This window comes from Mesocricetus auratus, unplaced genomic scaffold, assembly GCF_017639785.1.
Source record: "Mesocricetus auratus isolate SY011 unplaced genomic scaffold, BCM_Maur_2.0 Super-Scaffold_100007, whole genome shotgun sequence".
Classification (NCBI taxonomy): domain Eukaryota; kingdom Metazoa; phylum Chordata; class Mammalia; order Rodentia; family Cricetidae; genus Mesocricetus; species Mesocricetus auratus.
In genome coordinates this window covers 10,666,172-10,683,809 of record NW_024429191.1, presented here as the reverse complement: position 1 = coordinate 10,683,809, position 17,638 = coordinate 10,666,172, and the positions used below count along the sequence as shown (strand labels likewise).

Here is a 17,638-nt window from a genome sequence, read left to right as displayed (position 1 = left end):
GGATAGCTGAGTGAGGGGGGTGGTCACAAGGATTCTGCTGAATTCAGTAGGTGCCCAGAGGCTGGCATGTCAAAGTCCCACTCTACCAGGAAACACAGGAGGCTTATTCTCTAGAGAATAGAGCCATGCACACCAGACACCACCGGGTGCATGAGGGTAGAGAGAAGCAAGGAACTAATAACAGAGTCCTCTTAGCCCAAGTCCGTTCTAAATGGGGGAACTTGGCACCACCTGGCTCCAGCACTGGCAGACAGGATCTCAAAGCAAGCGTCTTGTCTTCCCTGCACAACTGTCAGTTGAAGAGAAGTTCTGAGACACCCACAGTATAGCAGCAGTTCCATGAGTCCTGGTTCTCAAGCCAGAGTCACAGAGCCTTCTGCAACTTCTGCAGCTCCTCAGGGCCTTTTGTAGGGAACAAAGGGACAAGCAAACTTGTTAAAGTGTATAGAAAAGAACTCTGGGAACACCAGAGAGCTCCAGACATCTCACCACACCTCTGAGAACAAAGACCCAGGTTCCTGCCCTGCTGTGGGATATCCAGACCCCAAAGAACCTGTAGAAATTACAGACTAATGAATATCATTAAAAAAGGATGGAAAACAGAAGTAACGTACTCTCCCAGAAAATAGAATATAAAAGCAGACTGATGGGAGAAATGAGAAACCTGTACAGTTATCTTAGTGGTCCCTCTGGCCAACATGGGTCAGGAAGGACAGGATCTGAGCATTTGGAGCAAGGCAAACAGATGAAGGCAGCACCCAACACCAAGGATGGAGGCCATTCCAATCCCCAAGTAGAGAAAACACTCTGAGAGAGGTTAGAGGAAAAAGTTGGGAGTTACAGCAGGGGTCAAGGGTAGCTTTTGTGAGATTTGGCCTCATATAAACTTAAAAACATAGATTTCTTATGGACCTTGGCTAGTGGTTTTATTCTCATGAGTGAAACAAGTGTTATAACCCTCCTTGCGTTAGTTTCCCTGTTTGGTACGTATCTCATGAGGTTAAAATTTGTGTTCAGGGGACTGGAGAAATGGTTCAGTGGTTCACTGGCTGCTCTTCCAACGGTTCAGAGTTCAATTTGCAGCACTCACATGGCAACTCAGAACTGTCTGTAACTCCAATTCTCAGGGATCTGATACCTTTATACAGATATACATGCAGGCAAAACAGCAATGCACATTTACTTAAAGATTGTGTTCATGTCTAGCCGGGCTTTGGTGGCACACACCTTTAATCCCAGCACTCGGGAGGCAGAGGCAGTTGGATCTCTGTGATTTCGAGGCCAGCCTGGTCTACAGAGTTCCAGGACAGCCTCCAAAACAATACAGAGAAACCCTGTCTCGTAAAAACCAAAAATAAATAAAAAGATTTTGTTCATGTCTGTCAAAGGAGCAGTGCTTTGGCTATGAGAACAGAGCCAAACGGTTAGGTGAAGCTTTCAGATCCAGTGGGTCAACAGACCTCTTAGAGAAACCTTAGCACAGATGATCTGGGGCCTGAGAGGGCAGCTGGTCCTCCTTTGGGTTGTGTGTCTTGAATTAAGGTGTGTTGTCTTAGCTCATTAAAAAGAAAAATATTCTTAAACAGAAGGGAAAATGAATGGTGCTGAAAGTATTAGCATAAATTGGCGTCCTCCTGACACTCACCAATCCCCTTACAGTGACATTCAGACTCAAGCTTGCCAGTGGCCCTGCCAGCCTGTGCCCCACACGCCTACTGTCTCTCTTGTGTCTGGTTCAGGCCCCATTCCAGGTCACTGCTCTGCCTCTTCCCCCACACTCCTCCACCTCTGTGCCCCCTCCTTCCCAGAGCCTACTTCCCTCAAGCCTTGGATAATTGCTCCTTTTAGAACATTTCCAAGCCAGGGGCTCCTTCCCTGGTAATCTTGGCATAGCACTTTAATGTGAACTGTCATTAGACCCCCAAGCATCCACTTCTGCTGGACTATGCTTCTATGGTTGCTTAGTGTGGAGCCCTTTCAGAGCTGTGTGATGAGCAGTGGGAGTAGTGAGGTCCTCCTCACTGAACTGGGAGCTAAGACATTAAAATCACCCAGTTCTGCTGGGGAGAAAGAGCCAGAATCTGGAGGAAGCTCAGGGGAGGCTGAGTTCTTGAATAGCCTTGGGCTCAGCCAGGCTAGAAGACTAGAAGTCTAGAGAGAGATGCTTTCCAGGATAGGAGAGCTATCACTTTCCTGATTTTGTATGGGGGGGGGGCTAAAGGATACTGATGCAGAGCCACCTGCCTCTGACCCTGCGACCTCCTCAAGCCACAGGTCTACCAAGCAGCACCTATGCTTCCTGGCAGGAGAGCTGAAAAGTCTAGCTCAGTGGGTGCATGTAATGAACATTCACTGGTAGTTATGCAGTACCTAAACTTTGCCTTTTCTTTCTTTCTTTCTTTCTTTCTTTCTTTTTTTTTTCTTTTTGAGACAGAATTTCTTTGTGTAGCCTCAGCTGTCCTGGAACTCACTCTGTAGACCAGGTCACAACTCACAGAGATCTGCCTACCTCTGCCTTTCCAGTGCTGGGATTAAAGGTGTGCTAGCATCCTTTACTGCCTATTTTTATTTTTACTTATTTTTTTTTTGAGGCAGGGTCTGTCTCTGTAGTCCTGATTGTTCTGGAATGATATAGAGCAGAGTGGCTACAAACTCAGAGATCTGCCTACTTCTGCCTCCAGATTAAAGGGGTGTATCACCACAACCAGATTATTGATTGATTTATTTTGACTAAAATTCCCACTCTGTGTTAGGACGTGAACCCAGGCCCTTGTGTATGTATGCAAATCATATGTTTTACTGCTGAGCTCGACCCTGGACTCCATCATTTAAAAAGCTGCTGAACGTTGAAAGCCTGATGGGGGAGAGGTTGGCTCACTGGCTGACTGCTGACTGTCCCATGTCTCCTGGGTGAGCGCAGAACAGCTAGGTGTATATGGAGCAGTCACTAGAGAGCAGGCCCTTGGTCCCCCCACCCCTGGGTCAGCTCCTCTCTTGAGATGCTTGACCTGGTTCCCAGAGTTGCAAAGTGTCTTCATGTTAGAAGTGTTCCAGGCCCTCCTGGTGCTGGGGTTCCTCTAGGCCTACTGCTAGAATGATGCAAATGTGTTTCATTCTGAAAAGCAGGTAGGTATGTTGGCTTGGGGAGCCTTTCAGTGTCACAGTCAGCTGGGTCAGTGGCAGAGACCACTTCAGAACCCAGCTGAGAACAGTGACAGGTCTATCAGCATAGTTCTTTATGTTGCTGATAGGTCTAACAATGGTCTCTTTGTAGTCTCTTCCCAGGTATCCACTGTTCTCTTGCAGCTACTGCTCTCTTGGCAGGCCTAGGGCCACAGCACCATCTAGGGGTAGCTTAGTAGTCAGGCAGCTGCTTTCCTCGGAACTAGGATTGGGGAGTCTAAGTCATAGTTGAGGCTGTGCTGTAGACCCTGCTGATTGGCTCTCAGAGAGGCCAATCAAAAATCAGTACAAAGTGTGGTGATGCACACCTTTAATCCCAGCACTTGGGAAGTAGAGGCAAGCGCTGTGAAAGATCTCTAGAGTTCAAGCACTGCCTGGTCTACATAGTGAGTTCCAGTCTAGCCAGAGCTAGAGGGTGAGAACCTGCATCAAAATTAATAAATAAATAAAACTAAATAAATAAAAATAAAAAATCATGCTGGGCAGTGGTGGTGTATGCCTTGGCAGAGGCAGGTGGATATCTTTGAGTTCAAGGCTAGCCTGGTCTACAAAGTGAGTTCCAGGACAGCCAGGGCTAAACAAAGAAACCCTGTCTTGAAAAAAAAAAGTAAATAAATAAATAAAGATCACTGCAGTGGTGTTCCCACAAGCTTATCTTGGAAGCTGCAGTTGCCAGCATTGAACTTCTACCAGAGAAGCTTAGGGAAAAGTGGGGAAATGGTACAGGATCACTGTGACCTGCCCAGCTGTCAGCCCTGCTGCTGTGCATGCAAATCCTCTTCCTTATATTATGGGAGAGGAGTCAGAAGCAGGAGGATAGCTGCAAATTCAAGTCAGCTACATAACACGTTCCAGGGCCAGCTAGACTACATAGAGACCCCTGTCTCAAAACACCACGTCTTAACCACACTTGTCAAGTACTCAGCTCAGTAGCCGCACATATTTGTACATTGGTACAATCACTACTTTATTAGCGCCCCCACCTGGCAGAATAGAAAGGTCCCGTTTCTCTATACTTCACTGTTTTGAGTCTAGACATCTAATCCAGTATGTAGTGGTTAGTACAGAATTGCAATTTCTTTTCCTAATAGCTGCCAATAATGCCACACAATTTCTTGTGTTTGTTGACCATTGCTATATATGTCTTTTATAGGGATAGGGCTTTGTCCATTTTTGAATTGAGTTTTATTGTTGAGTTAAAGGACTTCTTTATAGCCGGGTGTTGGTGGCGCACACCTTTAATCCCAGCACTCGGGAGGCAGAGGCAGGCTGATCTCTGTGAGTTCGAGGCCAGCCTGGTTTACAAAGCAAGTTCCAGGACAGTCTCCAAAACAATACAGAGAAACCCTGTCTCAAACCCCCCCCCAAAGGGACTTCTTTATAGAACTCTCAGTCTTAATAAGATTTATAATTTGCAAATATTTTCTTCTGTATTTTGCAATTTTTCACACTGTTGTAGTGTCCTTTAATGCATGAGAGCTAAGTTTGGATGTAATCACTAGTTCACTAGGCAGAAGATGGCTCAGAAGGAGCTACTGATGCCTGAAGGGGATGCTGTACTGTAAGGTAGACATAGAGATGCACAGGGACACAGGCACACAGACATCAATGTACCCTCACCAGGATGTGCACTGGGTATGCAGATGTTCATGTGCACCACGTTCTGTGAAAGTGGTACCTATGCATTTTTAAATGCCCAGTTCCAAGTCCTCTGGGAGCAAAGTTAAACTGTTCAGCTTTAGACAGAGTTTTCTGTAGGTGAGGTAGCCTTGAGTTTACTGTGCAGAGAAAGGTTACCTTGGGTTCTAGATCCTTCATCTACCTCACAGTGGTGAATTAGAGATGTGTGTCACTACACCTGACTTACAAGTATTATATGTGAAAAATAAGATGTCTTTAAGGTTTAAACTGGAAATGAGAGAGAAGTTCAGGATCAGCCTATGCTACATAGTAAGCCACTCCACCCCCAAAGAAAAGGTTTGAGCACCACTGGTGGAACTGATAAGGCTCCAATGATTCATATAAATTAAGTGTCCAGTGCTGCCTGCAGCCACCAACATCTGTTGGGCTGATTTTTTTTTCATAAAAATGTGAAAACATAAAGTAAACCCTCAAGATAGAGTAAGGATAAGTTCTATGTAGGGGAGCAACACTTTAAAAAATTACTTTGGTTCTGTGTGGTAGTTCTCATCTGTAATCCTCAGGTGCTTAGGTGGGAGACTAAGGCCAGCCTGGGCTACATCTTAAGACTCTGTCTCTAAAAACCTATGTGGCTAGGTAGTGGTGGCACACACCTTTAATCCCAGCACTCAAGAGGCAGAGGCAGGCAAATCTCTGAATTTCAAGGCCAGCCTGGTCTACAGGTTCAGGATGGCCAAGGCTACCCTGTCTCAAAAAACAAACAAAACCTAAGTAAGTAAATCCCTTCGTCTTGGTGATGCATCAGTGCCTGAGAACTGTGATAAATACAAGAATTAGGAAGTGCGTTATTCCTTGAGAGTTCATCTGTAGAATCTACAGGAAGGACACGTCACAGTGGAAATGAACCATTTCCTCCAGGCGTTCTGCGCCCAGCGCCTTTAGAGAGATTGGTGTGACCTGAGTGTATCTGATGCCCCATTCTGACCTGGGCTTCTGCCTTGCCCGTGGCTGTATACAATGTGAGCGAGGCAGGTGCCCTGAGAGAGCCGTAAGCAAGGGCAGCGAGCACCCTCCTCCTGCCCCTGTTTCCCCAGGGGTCATTGTGGGGTTTGAGGAAGTATTTTTTTCTGCTTTACAACACAGACTTGGGCAGGAGGACCTCACAGTGAAGCCAGTTGCTGATGGACACTCTCAACTCTCTGCTTCTATACAGGAATTGACTATAAGACTACCACCATCCTCCTGGATGGACGGCGTGTCAAGCTGGAACTCTGGTGAGTTGTGATCTAATGAGGACGTGAAAGGAAACCAGGTGTGCACTTGCCTTTAATTCTAATCAGTACTCAGGAGACAGAGACCCTTATGAGTTCAAGGCCAGCCTGTTCTATGCAGCAAATTCCAGTCAAAACTACACTCTGTCTCAAAAAAAAAAAAAAAAAAAAGAGGACAGGACTGACCTTTCATACTGGGACTGCTTGTACCTGCTACTGATCCTTCCATGTGTTTCAGGGATACATCGGGCCAGGGCAGGTTCTGCACCATCTTCAGGTCCTATTCGAGGGGTGCACAGGTAAGACCAGCACCATTGTGTTGCTCAGTGGGTGGCTCTCCTGATTCTTTCTGAACCTGGATCACTATCCTGCCAGTTCTCTAAGTACTTTATTTCCTTTGATGTGTTCTGTTTTCTTACAGCTCTGGGGCTGAGCCTTGGGTCTTATGCATGATAGGTGGGGTTCCAATACTGAGCTGCATCCTCAGCCCTTTTTCCAAGTATTTTGATGTCCAGACATTAGGACTCCAAAGCCCATCTGTATAGGAAGGATGCTCAGCTTTGGAACCTCCATTTCCAGACTGCCTATGTGGGAAGCAACTAAGTCTCTATTGTACCTACCTTTAGTGTCCCTGTGTGAGCCCTTGCTGTTCTCATGGTACCTCACAATGTGCCCTAAGCTTGGCACAACCACTGCAATGTCCTCTCCAAGCTGTCGAGGTCCCCCCAATACCTCCCTCACACACAGAGTTGTGTACCTCCTAAGGGGTGTGACTGGATGTGGAGGAGACCTGGGCTGTATCAAAGGTAGATTGGAAATGTTAAAGATGGGCTGCTGCTGAGTCTCTGGACAGGAAGTAGGCTATGGGGATCTTGTCTTGGCTATAGAAGAGCACTATGCACTCACAGTACTTGCAAGGTGTGGCTAGCTATTCCCTGTTCCCTGGGATCCCTGCATGCTTTTTGTTTGTGTTTGGTTTGGTTTTTAATCATGCTGATACTGGAGGATGGGGAAGTAGTTGAGACCTGTGTAAACAGAACTGCTTTAGATCCTGTGCTGCTGCTTTCTGCATGAGGGTGTGAGTAGATGCTCAGTTCCATTGTGATGCATCCCAAACTTCTGGGAGAGCCAGAGAGCCAACCCCCAGGCTCAGACTCTACCTTTTAGACAGACAGAAACAGCCTTGGAACAAAGAGGCAAACCCTGAGGGGAGAAGCATATTCTGAAGTCTAGATACTTTCAGAGAAAAATGAAAAAGTAAGGAACATTAGGCTAAGAATGAATTCTACAGGCCCCTCTTCACTTCTCTTTTAACAATGTATATTTTTATGTATATGTAAATTTTATGCGTATGGGTGTTTTGCCTGCATGTATGGTGGTGTACCACATGGGTGTCTGGTAGCAATGGAGGCTAGAAGAGGGCCTCAGATCCCCTAGGCCTGGAGTTACAGGTGCTTCTGAGCTGCTATGTAGTTTCTGGGAAGCAAATCTGGACCCTTTGGAAGAGCAGTCAATGCTCCTAGACACTGAGACATCTCCGCAACTCCTCTCCCCGATTTTTGAGACAGGGTCTCATACTGCGTAGCCCAAGTGGGCCTCAAACTCTGCAGGACCCTCCTCCAGCCTTCAACTGCTGGAGTTACATACATGAGCCACTACTCTCTGCCTCATTATTCTTTTAAGAGAGGAATGATGGATATCTTTTACATGATTATTATTATTATCATTATTATTTGCATTGAGAGAAAAAGAGAGAACACACACAAACACCAGATTGTCCTGGAACTCACTCTGCAGACCAGAGACCAGTCTGGCCTTGAACTCAGAGAGTGCACCACCACTGCCTGGTTTGGTTTTTCAAGACAGGGTTTCTCTGTGTAGCCCTGGCCATCCAACTCTCTGTAGATCAAGCTGGCCACAAATTCACAGATTGGCCTGCCTCTGTCTCCTAAGTGCTGAGATTAAAGGTGTGTGCCACTATCAGGCCTGAAAAGCCATGTTTTGGTTTGGTTTTTGAGACAGGGTTTCTCTGCCTGTCTTGAGAGTCACTCTGTAGACCAAGCTGACCTCAAACTCACAGAGAGGCCAGTTTCTGCCTCCTTAGCGTTGGGATTAAAGACATTCACCACCACCGTCCAGCCCTGACAAACCATCTTGACAGGACCTGTTTTCCTCCTCTCTAACCTTTTATCAACCTAAAGAGGCCTTCTGGGTCTCTCAGGGTCTGGGTCTTGCACATAGCACAAGTAAAGGCACTCACTGGCTTTTGTCACTTGTCACATGTAGCACTGTCCTGTGGCTGCTGCTGAATCCCTTTAATCCTTACCAGTAGCCAAGCTCAAATGATTTTATGGTTGAGTCCTGAAGTGGCCTCTTAACCCCTGTAGTCCTGTACTGCCTCCTGGGAGAGAGTGGGTCCCCCTGGCTTGGTATATGGAGGTACTAAGACAAGCTTGACAATATCTGCTGGTGGGGCTACACCAGTGCCAACAGGAGATGCTGTCCAGATGGGCTTGGGTTTAATTCCATTAGTACAGGAAATAAGTGGTTGGGTGCTATGTCTTTTGAGGGCAGAAATGGGTTTGTTTATATGGAAGGGTTTCTTTGAGAAGTGGTAAAGGATACACGTGAATAGGTCATTGCTGAGGAGGACATTAGAATGCCACTTGGTACCTGGTAGGTTCATGTAGAGTTTGAAGCACACAGATACATTATATGTACTAAATGCTTATTTATTTACATTTATTATTTATTTGAGAAGAATGTACATTAGTGGAGGTCAGAGGGCAAGTTTTGGCAGTCAGTCCTCTTCTACCATGTGGATCGCCAAGATCAAGCTCAGGTTGTCAGGCTTGGCAGCAGAAGCCATATCTGAGGCTAGCCCTGAGCTGATCTTCCTACCTCTACCTTCTAGGTGATAGGGTAACAGGTATGTTGAACCATGACAGGTGCTCTGCTCTGCTCTGCTCTGCTCTGCTCTGCTCTGCTCTGCTCTGCTCTGCTCTTCTCTGCTCTTCTCTTCTCTTCTCTTCTCTTCTCTTCTCTTCTCTTCTCTTCTCTTCTCTTCTCTTCTCTCCTCTCCCTCTCCCCTCTCCCCTCTCCCTCTCTTTTCTCTCTCTCCTCCAGGGTCTTACTATGTAACATCAGCTGACCTAGATCCCAAAGCAGTTCTCCTACCTCAGCCTCCCAAGTACTGCGTTTAGAAACATGTGCCAACAAACCCAGCTTAATTTTTAGGGTTTTATCCAGACTGTGGTGATGCATGCCTTTAATCTCAGCACTTGGGAGGCAGAGGCAGGAGGGTCTCTGTGAATTCAAGGCCAACCTGTTCTACAGAGCTAATTCTAGAAAAGCTAGGGCTGTTACACAGAGAAATCCTGTCTTGAAAAAAATAATTTGCAGGGTATTTTTTTGTTTGTTATTTTGAGACAGAGTAAGACAGAGTCTTATTGTGTAGCCATAGCTGGCCTGGAATTTGATAGATGGGGCTGGCCTGGAACTCAGAGATCTGCCTGCCTCTACCTTCTGAGTGCTGCTCCTGAGTGTGAGATGAAATGCCCAACTATTTATTTATTTATTTATTTGTTTGTTTGTTCATTCATTCATTTATTATTATTCTTTTTCATTTTTTTAGGCAGGGTTTCTCTGCCTGTCCTGTAACTTGCTCTGTAGACCAGGCTGTCCTGGAACTCCCAGAGATCTACCTGCCTCTGCCTCCTGAGTGCCGGGATGAAAGCCACCACTGCTGACTCCAATTTTTATTTTTGAAAGGTACTTTAGAGGGCTATGGAAATGATTCAGTCCATGAAGTATTTACCATACAAGCCTGAAGACCCAAGTTTGGATCCCCAGCACCCATATTAAAAGCCAAGTGCAGTAACATGTACCTGTATTCCAAGTGCTAGGGAGGCAGAGATAGCAAGAGCCCTGAAACTTAGTGGCCAGTCAGTCTAGCCAAATTGGCAAGCTCCAGGTTCAGTAAGAGGCCTTCTCTCCCTACCCCCCCCACACACGGTAAAAAGTGATTGAAGAAGACACCTTACAGCAGTCCCTACTCCTCCCCATACACACACATGTACATCTCTAGGTATGATGGGTATATTTCTTTGTCAAAAACTCATCAATGACTTTGTCTCAACTTAGATGTTTTCTGATGTATAAATTGAAGAGTAGGGAGATGGCTCAGTCAGTAGTGCTTGCCAACCAGGCATAAGACCTGAGTTCAGGGGTGGAGAGATGGCTCAGAAGTTACGAGCACTGACTGCTCTTCCAGAGGTCCTGAGTTCAATTCCCAGCAACCACATGGTGGCTCACAACCATCTACAATTCAATCTGGTGTCCTCTTCTGATATGTAGGCAGAACACTGTATATGTAATAAATAAATAAATCTTTAAAAAAAAAAGATCTGAGTTCAGTTTCTAACACCTATGTAAAATGATGGGCACTACAATGAACACCTATAATCCCAGCAATAGGGAGGCAGAGCCTGGTTTTCTGAGTTTGAGGCCAGCCTAGTCTACATAGTGAGTTCCAGGACAGCCAAGGCTATATAGTATCAAAAATAACAGCAATAATAGTTATAACAGTATGGAACCTACTCTTAGGCCTAGTTCTACTTCTCAATATATATCTTATATAATAAAGTGAACAAAAACAGTGTATATAGCCAGCCAGTGGTGGCACACACCTTTAATCCTAGCGCTCAGGAGGTAGAGGCAGGCGGATCTCTGTGAGTTCCAGGACAGCCTGGTCTACAGAGTGAGTTCCAGGACAGTCAGGACTGTTACAGAGAAACTTGTCTTGGAAAAAAAGAGAGAAGGAGGAGGAAAAAGACATTTTGTGTGTTGTACTTTCTCTTTGAGACACAGTTGGTGACTTTGGAGCTGGTTCTAGTAAGAACTTCATTTCAGTTCTCAGCTGTCTTACCTGCAGTTTATCACAGATGGTTTTCTCTGGGAAACCCACAGTAGCTCTAGTTTCCCTACTCCAGCCGTCACTGTCCCAGTAAGAGGCTGACTGAGAGCAAAGCTGGGAGTGGTTTTGGCTAAGAGGGGTAGCCAGGGCGAGAGCTTGTCTCTCAGGAGGTGGGCCTTCTGTTCACTTGTTTTTTTTGTTTTGTTTTGTTTTTTTGTTTTAAGATTTATTATGTATGTGTTCTTCCTGTATGTACACCTGCATGCCAGATGGGGGCACCAGATCTTATTAAAGATGGTTGTGTCTGCTCACTTGTTTTAAATATAACACAAATTCTGGGTATGGCAAAAAGTTAGAGTCTACATAAACAGGAAATTAAAAGCCTCCAGCCTCCTATCACCTGTTTCGTGTTCGTGTACACTTCTCATACGCCATGCCCTTTGTTTGTACTGTCTTTCAGTGTCAGCATGCATAGCTATGGGAATCTGCATTCCCACTTCCCAGTTTACCATGATTGTCAACTATACTTCTTTTTTTTTTTTTTTTTTGGTTTTTCGAGACAGGGTTTCTCTGTGGCTTTGAAGGCTGTCCTGGAACTTGCTTTGTAGACCAGGCTGGCCTCGAACTCACGAGTGCTGGGATTAAAGGCGTGCGCCACCAACGCCCGGCATTGTCAACTATACTTCTTAGAACCTTTTTCTTTTGTTGCCTTTGCTATGGTCTGTATAGAATTCAGAGCTTTGCAAACTGTGTGCTGTACCACTTAGCAGACCCTTACCATTGGGTATTTTCTCCCTCTCTCCTTTCCTCCCTCCTACTTTTGTTGTGCCAGGGTTAGAATCCAGTGCTTCATGTATTCTACGCTACAACTATGCCACTGAACTATGTTCTAGCTGCCCCCTCCCACTTCACAACCTCAAAAAGAAAACCTTCATTATTAAAGCATGCTGAGGTGAGTCTCTTAAGGGTGGTCTTTAGCACACCTTTGAATAATCCTCAGAAGCTGTGATGCAATAGGTGTGACAATGACCTCCAAAGTCTGGCCTCTCTCGGCAACAGTTGAGAGTTTTCTTTGTGCTCAAGCAACAGGTTCATCATCCTAGATATATATGTGCTTATTTGTTGATTTGGGAAGGGAGTAGAAACTTTGTTGTTAATTGTTGGGGTTTTTTTTTTTTTTTTTTTTTTTTGGTCTTAGTTACTGTTAAGCTTTTATGAAGAGATACCATGACCAAGGCAACTTCTTATTACAAAACACTTTTTTTGTTTGTTTTTTGTTTTTCAAGACAGGGTCTCTCTGTGTAGTCCTGGCTGCTCTGGAACTTTCTTCATAGACCAGGCTGGCCTTGAACTCGGAGATCCACCTTCCTCTGCCTCCCAAGTGCTGGGAGAAAATTTTTTTTAATTAATTAATTAATTTTTTTTTTGGTTTTTGCGAGACAGGGTTTCTCTGTATTGTTTCAGAGGCTATCGGTCCAGCCAGGCCTCGAACTCACAGAGATCCGCCTGCCTCTGCCTCCCGAGTGCTGGGATTAAAGGCATGCGCCACCAACGCCGGCTTTTTTTTTTTAAAGGATACATTTATTGGAGGCATGTGTTTCAGAGGCTTAGTTCATTATTATCATCATGGCAAGAGCATGGCAGTATGCAGGCAGGCATGGTGCTACAGAAATATCTGGGAGCTTTACGTCCTGATCCGTGGACAGGCGGAAAGAGCGAGACAGACAGACACTGGGCCTAGTGTGAACTTTTGAAACCTCAAAACCCACTCCTAGCAACTCACCTCCTTCAGCAAGGACAGCCCTCCTAACCCTTCCTAATTAGCTCATGGGGGCTGAGCATGCAAGCACATGAGCCTATGGGGCTATTTTCATTTAAGCCATCACAGTTTTTGAATCAGAGTCTTCTTTGGATCTCTGACTGGCCAGGAACTAGCTATCTAGACTAGTAACTAGAGTGGCCTTGAGTTTGCAGCAGTTCCTCTGCCTCAGTCTCATGAGTGATAGGGTTATAAATGTGGGCCTCCATCTCTGCCATGTTTAGTTGTTATATAAATATTAACATTTTTCAGCTGGGTGGTGGTGGCACACACCTTTAATCCCAGCACTTGGGAGGCAGAGGTAGGTGGATCTCAGTGAGTTTGAAGCCAACCTGGTCTACAAAGCAAGTTATAGGATAGCTAGGACTATTATACAGAGAAACCCTGTCTCGAAAGCAAAACGAATTGACATTTTTCACCCACTGACCTGGCTTCTTGAGGTCGGGCCATTCCATCCAGTTTGGCTCCTCTCAGTGGTATCTGACCTCAAGGTAGGTATGGCCCCCTCTAGGCTAGAGGAGTTCCTTCCCGGTTGCTGCCCTGCTTGAGGCAGGCCTGTTAGTCACCTCCTGGTAAGGGTACCTTTGTCTCAGTAGGACTTGGCTAGCCTGAGTTTTTCAGAAAGGGCAGTAGTTCTCCTCCTGCTCCTCCCATCTTTGCCCTTCTCTGACCTCCATGTATGAGAACCTATAGGAAGAGGAGTGGGTGATTCAGTGGGTGGATTCAGATTGCTGAAACTCATAGGATGAGAGGCAGGTTTGTAGTGTGTTAACCCTGTGTGGTGGGCAGTATGCTCAGTATTGCCCCTGCTGGAGAGTCCATGATGGTGCCCCCCCCTCCCCCTGGGATGTTTGAGGCAGATGGAGACAACCCAGAGCTGAGCTCCCAGTAATTGGTCTCTAAGGGATGTAGCAAGAAAGGCCCTGTAGCAAATCCTGCTTAGCCTGACTGGGGCAGTTCTCACTGACTACTGCTCCTTGAGTGACTGACATTCTGCTGTACAAGTTTGGAGTTGAAAAACTCAGAGCTGCCTCCATTCAGCCCCAGGTGCCCCTAGGGCGGAGTTTGCTGATAGACTGACTTCCAGAATGCTTGGTCCTCTAGTGAGTTCTGTGACTCTTCACAACCCCTCCCCCAACCAAAGCTAAGACCTGTGTGTGAAGGCTTTTGAATGATTTCAGAGTAATGCCTGCGACTGGCCTGGATTTAAACAATTGTTAAAAAGTCAATTCTGCCCCAGTCGTGTTCTCAGGGAATGGGCAGGATGGTGTATATGGGATGGGCCAATTTAACTCACAGAAGGTCTCCTCCCTGACGCTCTTCTGTTGGGTGGCAGATGTATTTCCCCATCTGTAGGTCATGGCCATGCTAGTAATGATCTGTAAAGTCTTCTGAGCCATATTCCTAGCTCTCCCTAGAAACTGGGACTACTCCTATCCAGCAAGCTTTTCCTGGGAATGGGCCCAGACATGCCTGTGGATAATCTCCATCTATCTAATTCACAGGGAATCCTTCTGGTGTATGACATCACCAATCGTTGGTCCTTTGATGGCATTGACCGGTGGATCAAGGAAATTGATGAGGTAGGCATGGGTTTGTGCCTCTCCAGGAGAGACTATAGGACCAAGCTGTAACTGGGGCATGCCTGGGAGTGCTGCCCACCCACTGTAGTCTTTTCCTACCCTGGGAGCGTTGTTCAGCAATAAACAACTAGACTTCACTGTATACCTGGTTCTGACCAGACCTTCCTGAACTTGCTTCATTGCAAAATGCAGACACTAGGAGCTCTGCCTATGGCCAAGGGCTGGGGGTGGCGTGGCATGTGATTGTGCCTCTGTTGAGTTCTGAACCCCTCCTAAGCATGCACCTGGTGTTCCCCGGATCCTGGTTGGGAACCGGCTGCACCTGGCCTTCAAGCGGCAAGTCCCAACAGAGCAGGCCCGAGCCTACGCAGAGAAGAACTGCATGACCTTCTTTGAAGTCAGCCCCCTGTGCAACTTCAACGTCATTGAGTCCTTCACCGAGCTTTCTCGTATCGTGCTTATGCGACATGGCATGGAGAAGATCTGGAGGCCCAATCGAGGTGGGACTGAGGCTTAGTTCATCTGGGATGCTAACTAGTGGAGTCATGGGGGCTGATGGTGGAGCTGCAGGCATCAATTGTAGATTCAGAGTATAGGTAGTCTCTTAAGAGCTGCAGTTGACTGGGCAGTGGTGGCGCACACCTTTAATCCCAGCACTCGGGAGGCAGAAGCAAGCGAATCTCTGTGAGTTCGAGGCCAGCCTGGTCTACAAAGCTGCACAGAGAAACCCTGTCTTGAAAACCCAAAAAAAGAAAAGGGGAAAAAAAGAAGAGCTGAAGTCACATGGGCTGCCTGCCCAGACCTACAACAAGTGATCTCTTCCTTTGCCATGCTTTGAGAGCAGAGCTCTGCACAGTCACCTTCACTGCTGGTGGTCACAGAAGCAGTATGTGCAGCTCATCAGTGTCTATCACTGTCCTAACGATGGCCTTATTCTTGGGGTACTTTCTAGTAGGGCCACTGTTAGGCACAAAGATGATCACAATGTCACCCTAAGATGAAGTCACAGAGAACAGGGTAACTAAATCCCTCTCCTGAGCCAAAGACTTCTGTCAAATGTAGCCAGGTAAGACTGAGCTAACCTCCAACCAGAGCTATAGCAAGGGCTGCATTCCAAAGTCACTCTGCCTCTTCACCCACCTCCAGTCTCATAGAGCAGCTGGCCAGACTGATCTCTCCCTGCAGCACTTTGTAGTGTTTTCTGCTCTAAGGCAGCAGGAGGCAGGAACTACCCAGTGGACAGATAGTGGGGTATCCAGGAGCCCTGAGCTGGTGAGGCCACCTGAAGTTTTAAGACCCAGCCAGACTTTACAGGTAGTCTGAGGACCATATATGTCTTAACAGGTCCCCTCACAAAACCTCATTACCTGTCTGTTCCCTTCTTCTTACCCTCTCCTCACAGTTTTCAGCCTGCAGGACCTCTGCTGCCGCGCCATTGTCTCCTGTACCCCCGTGCACCTCATTGACAAGCTCCCACTACCTGTCACCATCAAGAGCCACCTCAAGTCCTTTTCCATGGCCAATGGCATGAATGCTGTCATGATGCACGGCCGCTCCTACTCCCTGGCAAGTGGGGCCGGGGGCAGTGGCAGCAAGGGCAACAGCCTTAAGAGGTCCAAGTCCATCCGCCCTCCCCAGAGCCCACCTCAGAACTGCTCTCGGAGCAACTGCAAGATCTCCTAGCGGGACCCGTGGGTTCCGCCTGTTCAGACTCGGGGCTTATGCTGGAGCACTCGTGGCCAGGCACTAGGCCCTGCTGTGTGCAGGAAGACTTGGCTACACAACTCTGCCTGGGTCTCTCCAGGCTTTCCTCCACATCTGAGCTAGTGGAGGGGAGGGGCGTGCAGGAGAAAACATGCTCTACAGACCAGGCAGCAGGGCTGCTGGTGCTATGGGGACCAGGTCTGAACCAATTCTGGATTCCAGGCTGGGAGTGAGCCTGGCTCCCCTTATTTATATGGAGAACATTTTACCTGTTTTGTACATTTTTAAAGGGCTGTCAGGGAAGCCTGAATGCCCCTCATAGCCACATCAGCCGTTGGGGAAGCTCAGGATGTCAGGGAAGGAGGGATGAAGCAGTGATGGAGGGTTTCAGTGTTGAAGCCAGATCTTTGGATTTATAAATACCCTTCCTGGGTGTTGATGTTGCTCAGAGGCCAGTGGGAAACAGATGGGGCCAGCGTGTACTCCAGATGCTTCAGGCAGCAGTCTTGACTCCAGCTTCCGTTTCTGACAAAGGTGGTCAGTGTGCTGGGCATAAACAAGGTTTCTGCTTCTGAAGCCTAGGAGAAAAGTTGGTTGTACCTGGGAACCCCACTTATATCCCTCCCCATTGTGCCCTGGCACTTTTGGGTGATGTTTACTATATACTCAGCATCTCCAGGTTGGGGCAGAGCTTTCTGTAGACTTAAGTGCTTCATGGTCTCCAGTGGTCTCTGGGCATGGGACACAGGGCCCAGGACCCCAGTGTCCAGCAGCTTGAACTCATCAACCTTGACTGTGTTTCATAGCTGCTCCTTGCCTATTGTGACCCTTCTGCCTATAAGTTCATGTCACTGGAATCTTTTAACCTGTTTCTTACTGGAACAGCAGCCTCAACCATAGGGGTGGACATCAAGCCCTTCTTAGGGACCCACTAGCTGGAGCAACTTCTGAAGCCATGGACTATTCCTCCACAATGCTCCTCCTACCCCAGTCTGCTCTAGTCGGCCTTCACCCCTGTGGGGATGTTGTCCCCAGTGGATGTCCTGTGTGACTGCTTCCCTGTCTTTGCCTGTTGACACAGCCCTCAGGCACGCTGGTGCTTAACTCTACCTCCTGCCCTCAGGGCTTTGGCCATAGCAGGAGCCATGACCCCTTACTAGGGTCCTTCTTAGTGCACATTTCCTAAAGACCATCTTGCCATGGGTGTTACTAGGGCACTGGTAGACACAGCGCCAGCTGTTCGGGGAGATTAGGTTAATGCCTGTAGGGACAGGGCTGTGGTTGTGGGAACTGTCTGAAACCTGGCCCAGAGGCTGGACGCAATCAAGCATCACCTTTCCCCGCCAGTCCTGTCGCTGTTGATAGACCTTTTCTCTGGAATCGTCAATAGATTGGTGTAGACTTTGAGGACCTGGATTGGCCTGCGTGCACACCATCAACACTACACTTGCTGCTGTGGACTCCACCATTCCTGGGTTCTTTGTTCTTACTTCTTTGTACAGTAAATGTACTTCAGCAGTGA

At 47.1% G+C, this 17,638-nt stretch overlaps 1 protein-coding gene across 1 annotated transcript in view; it reads left to right on the top strand.

Annotated features, from left to right (window-relative positions):
• Positions 1-17,638, top strand: part of Rab40c (RAB40C, member RAS oncogene family) — a 29,196-nt gene extending 11,558 nt beyond the window's left edge. Inside the window, exons 3-7 of the mRNA XM_040748368.1 lie at positions 6,038-6,098; positions 6,334-6,394; positions 14,335-14,412; positions 14,690-14,912; positions 15,815-17,638. Of these exons, the coding sequence (XP_040604302.1) occupies positions 6,038-6,098; positions 6,334-6,394; positions 14,335-14,412; positions 14,690-14,912; positions 15,815-16,095 (704 nt within the window). The 3' untranslated portion in view covers positions 16,096-17,638. The remainder of the gene's footprint in view (positions 1-6,037; positions 6,099-6,333; positions 6,395-14,334; positions 14,413-14,689; positions 14,913-15,814) is intronic.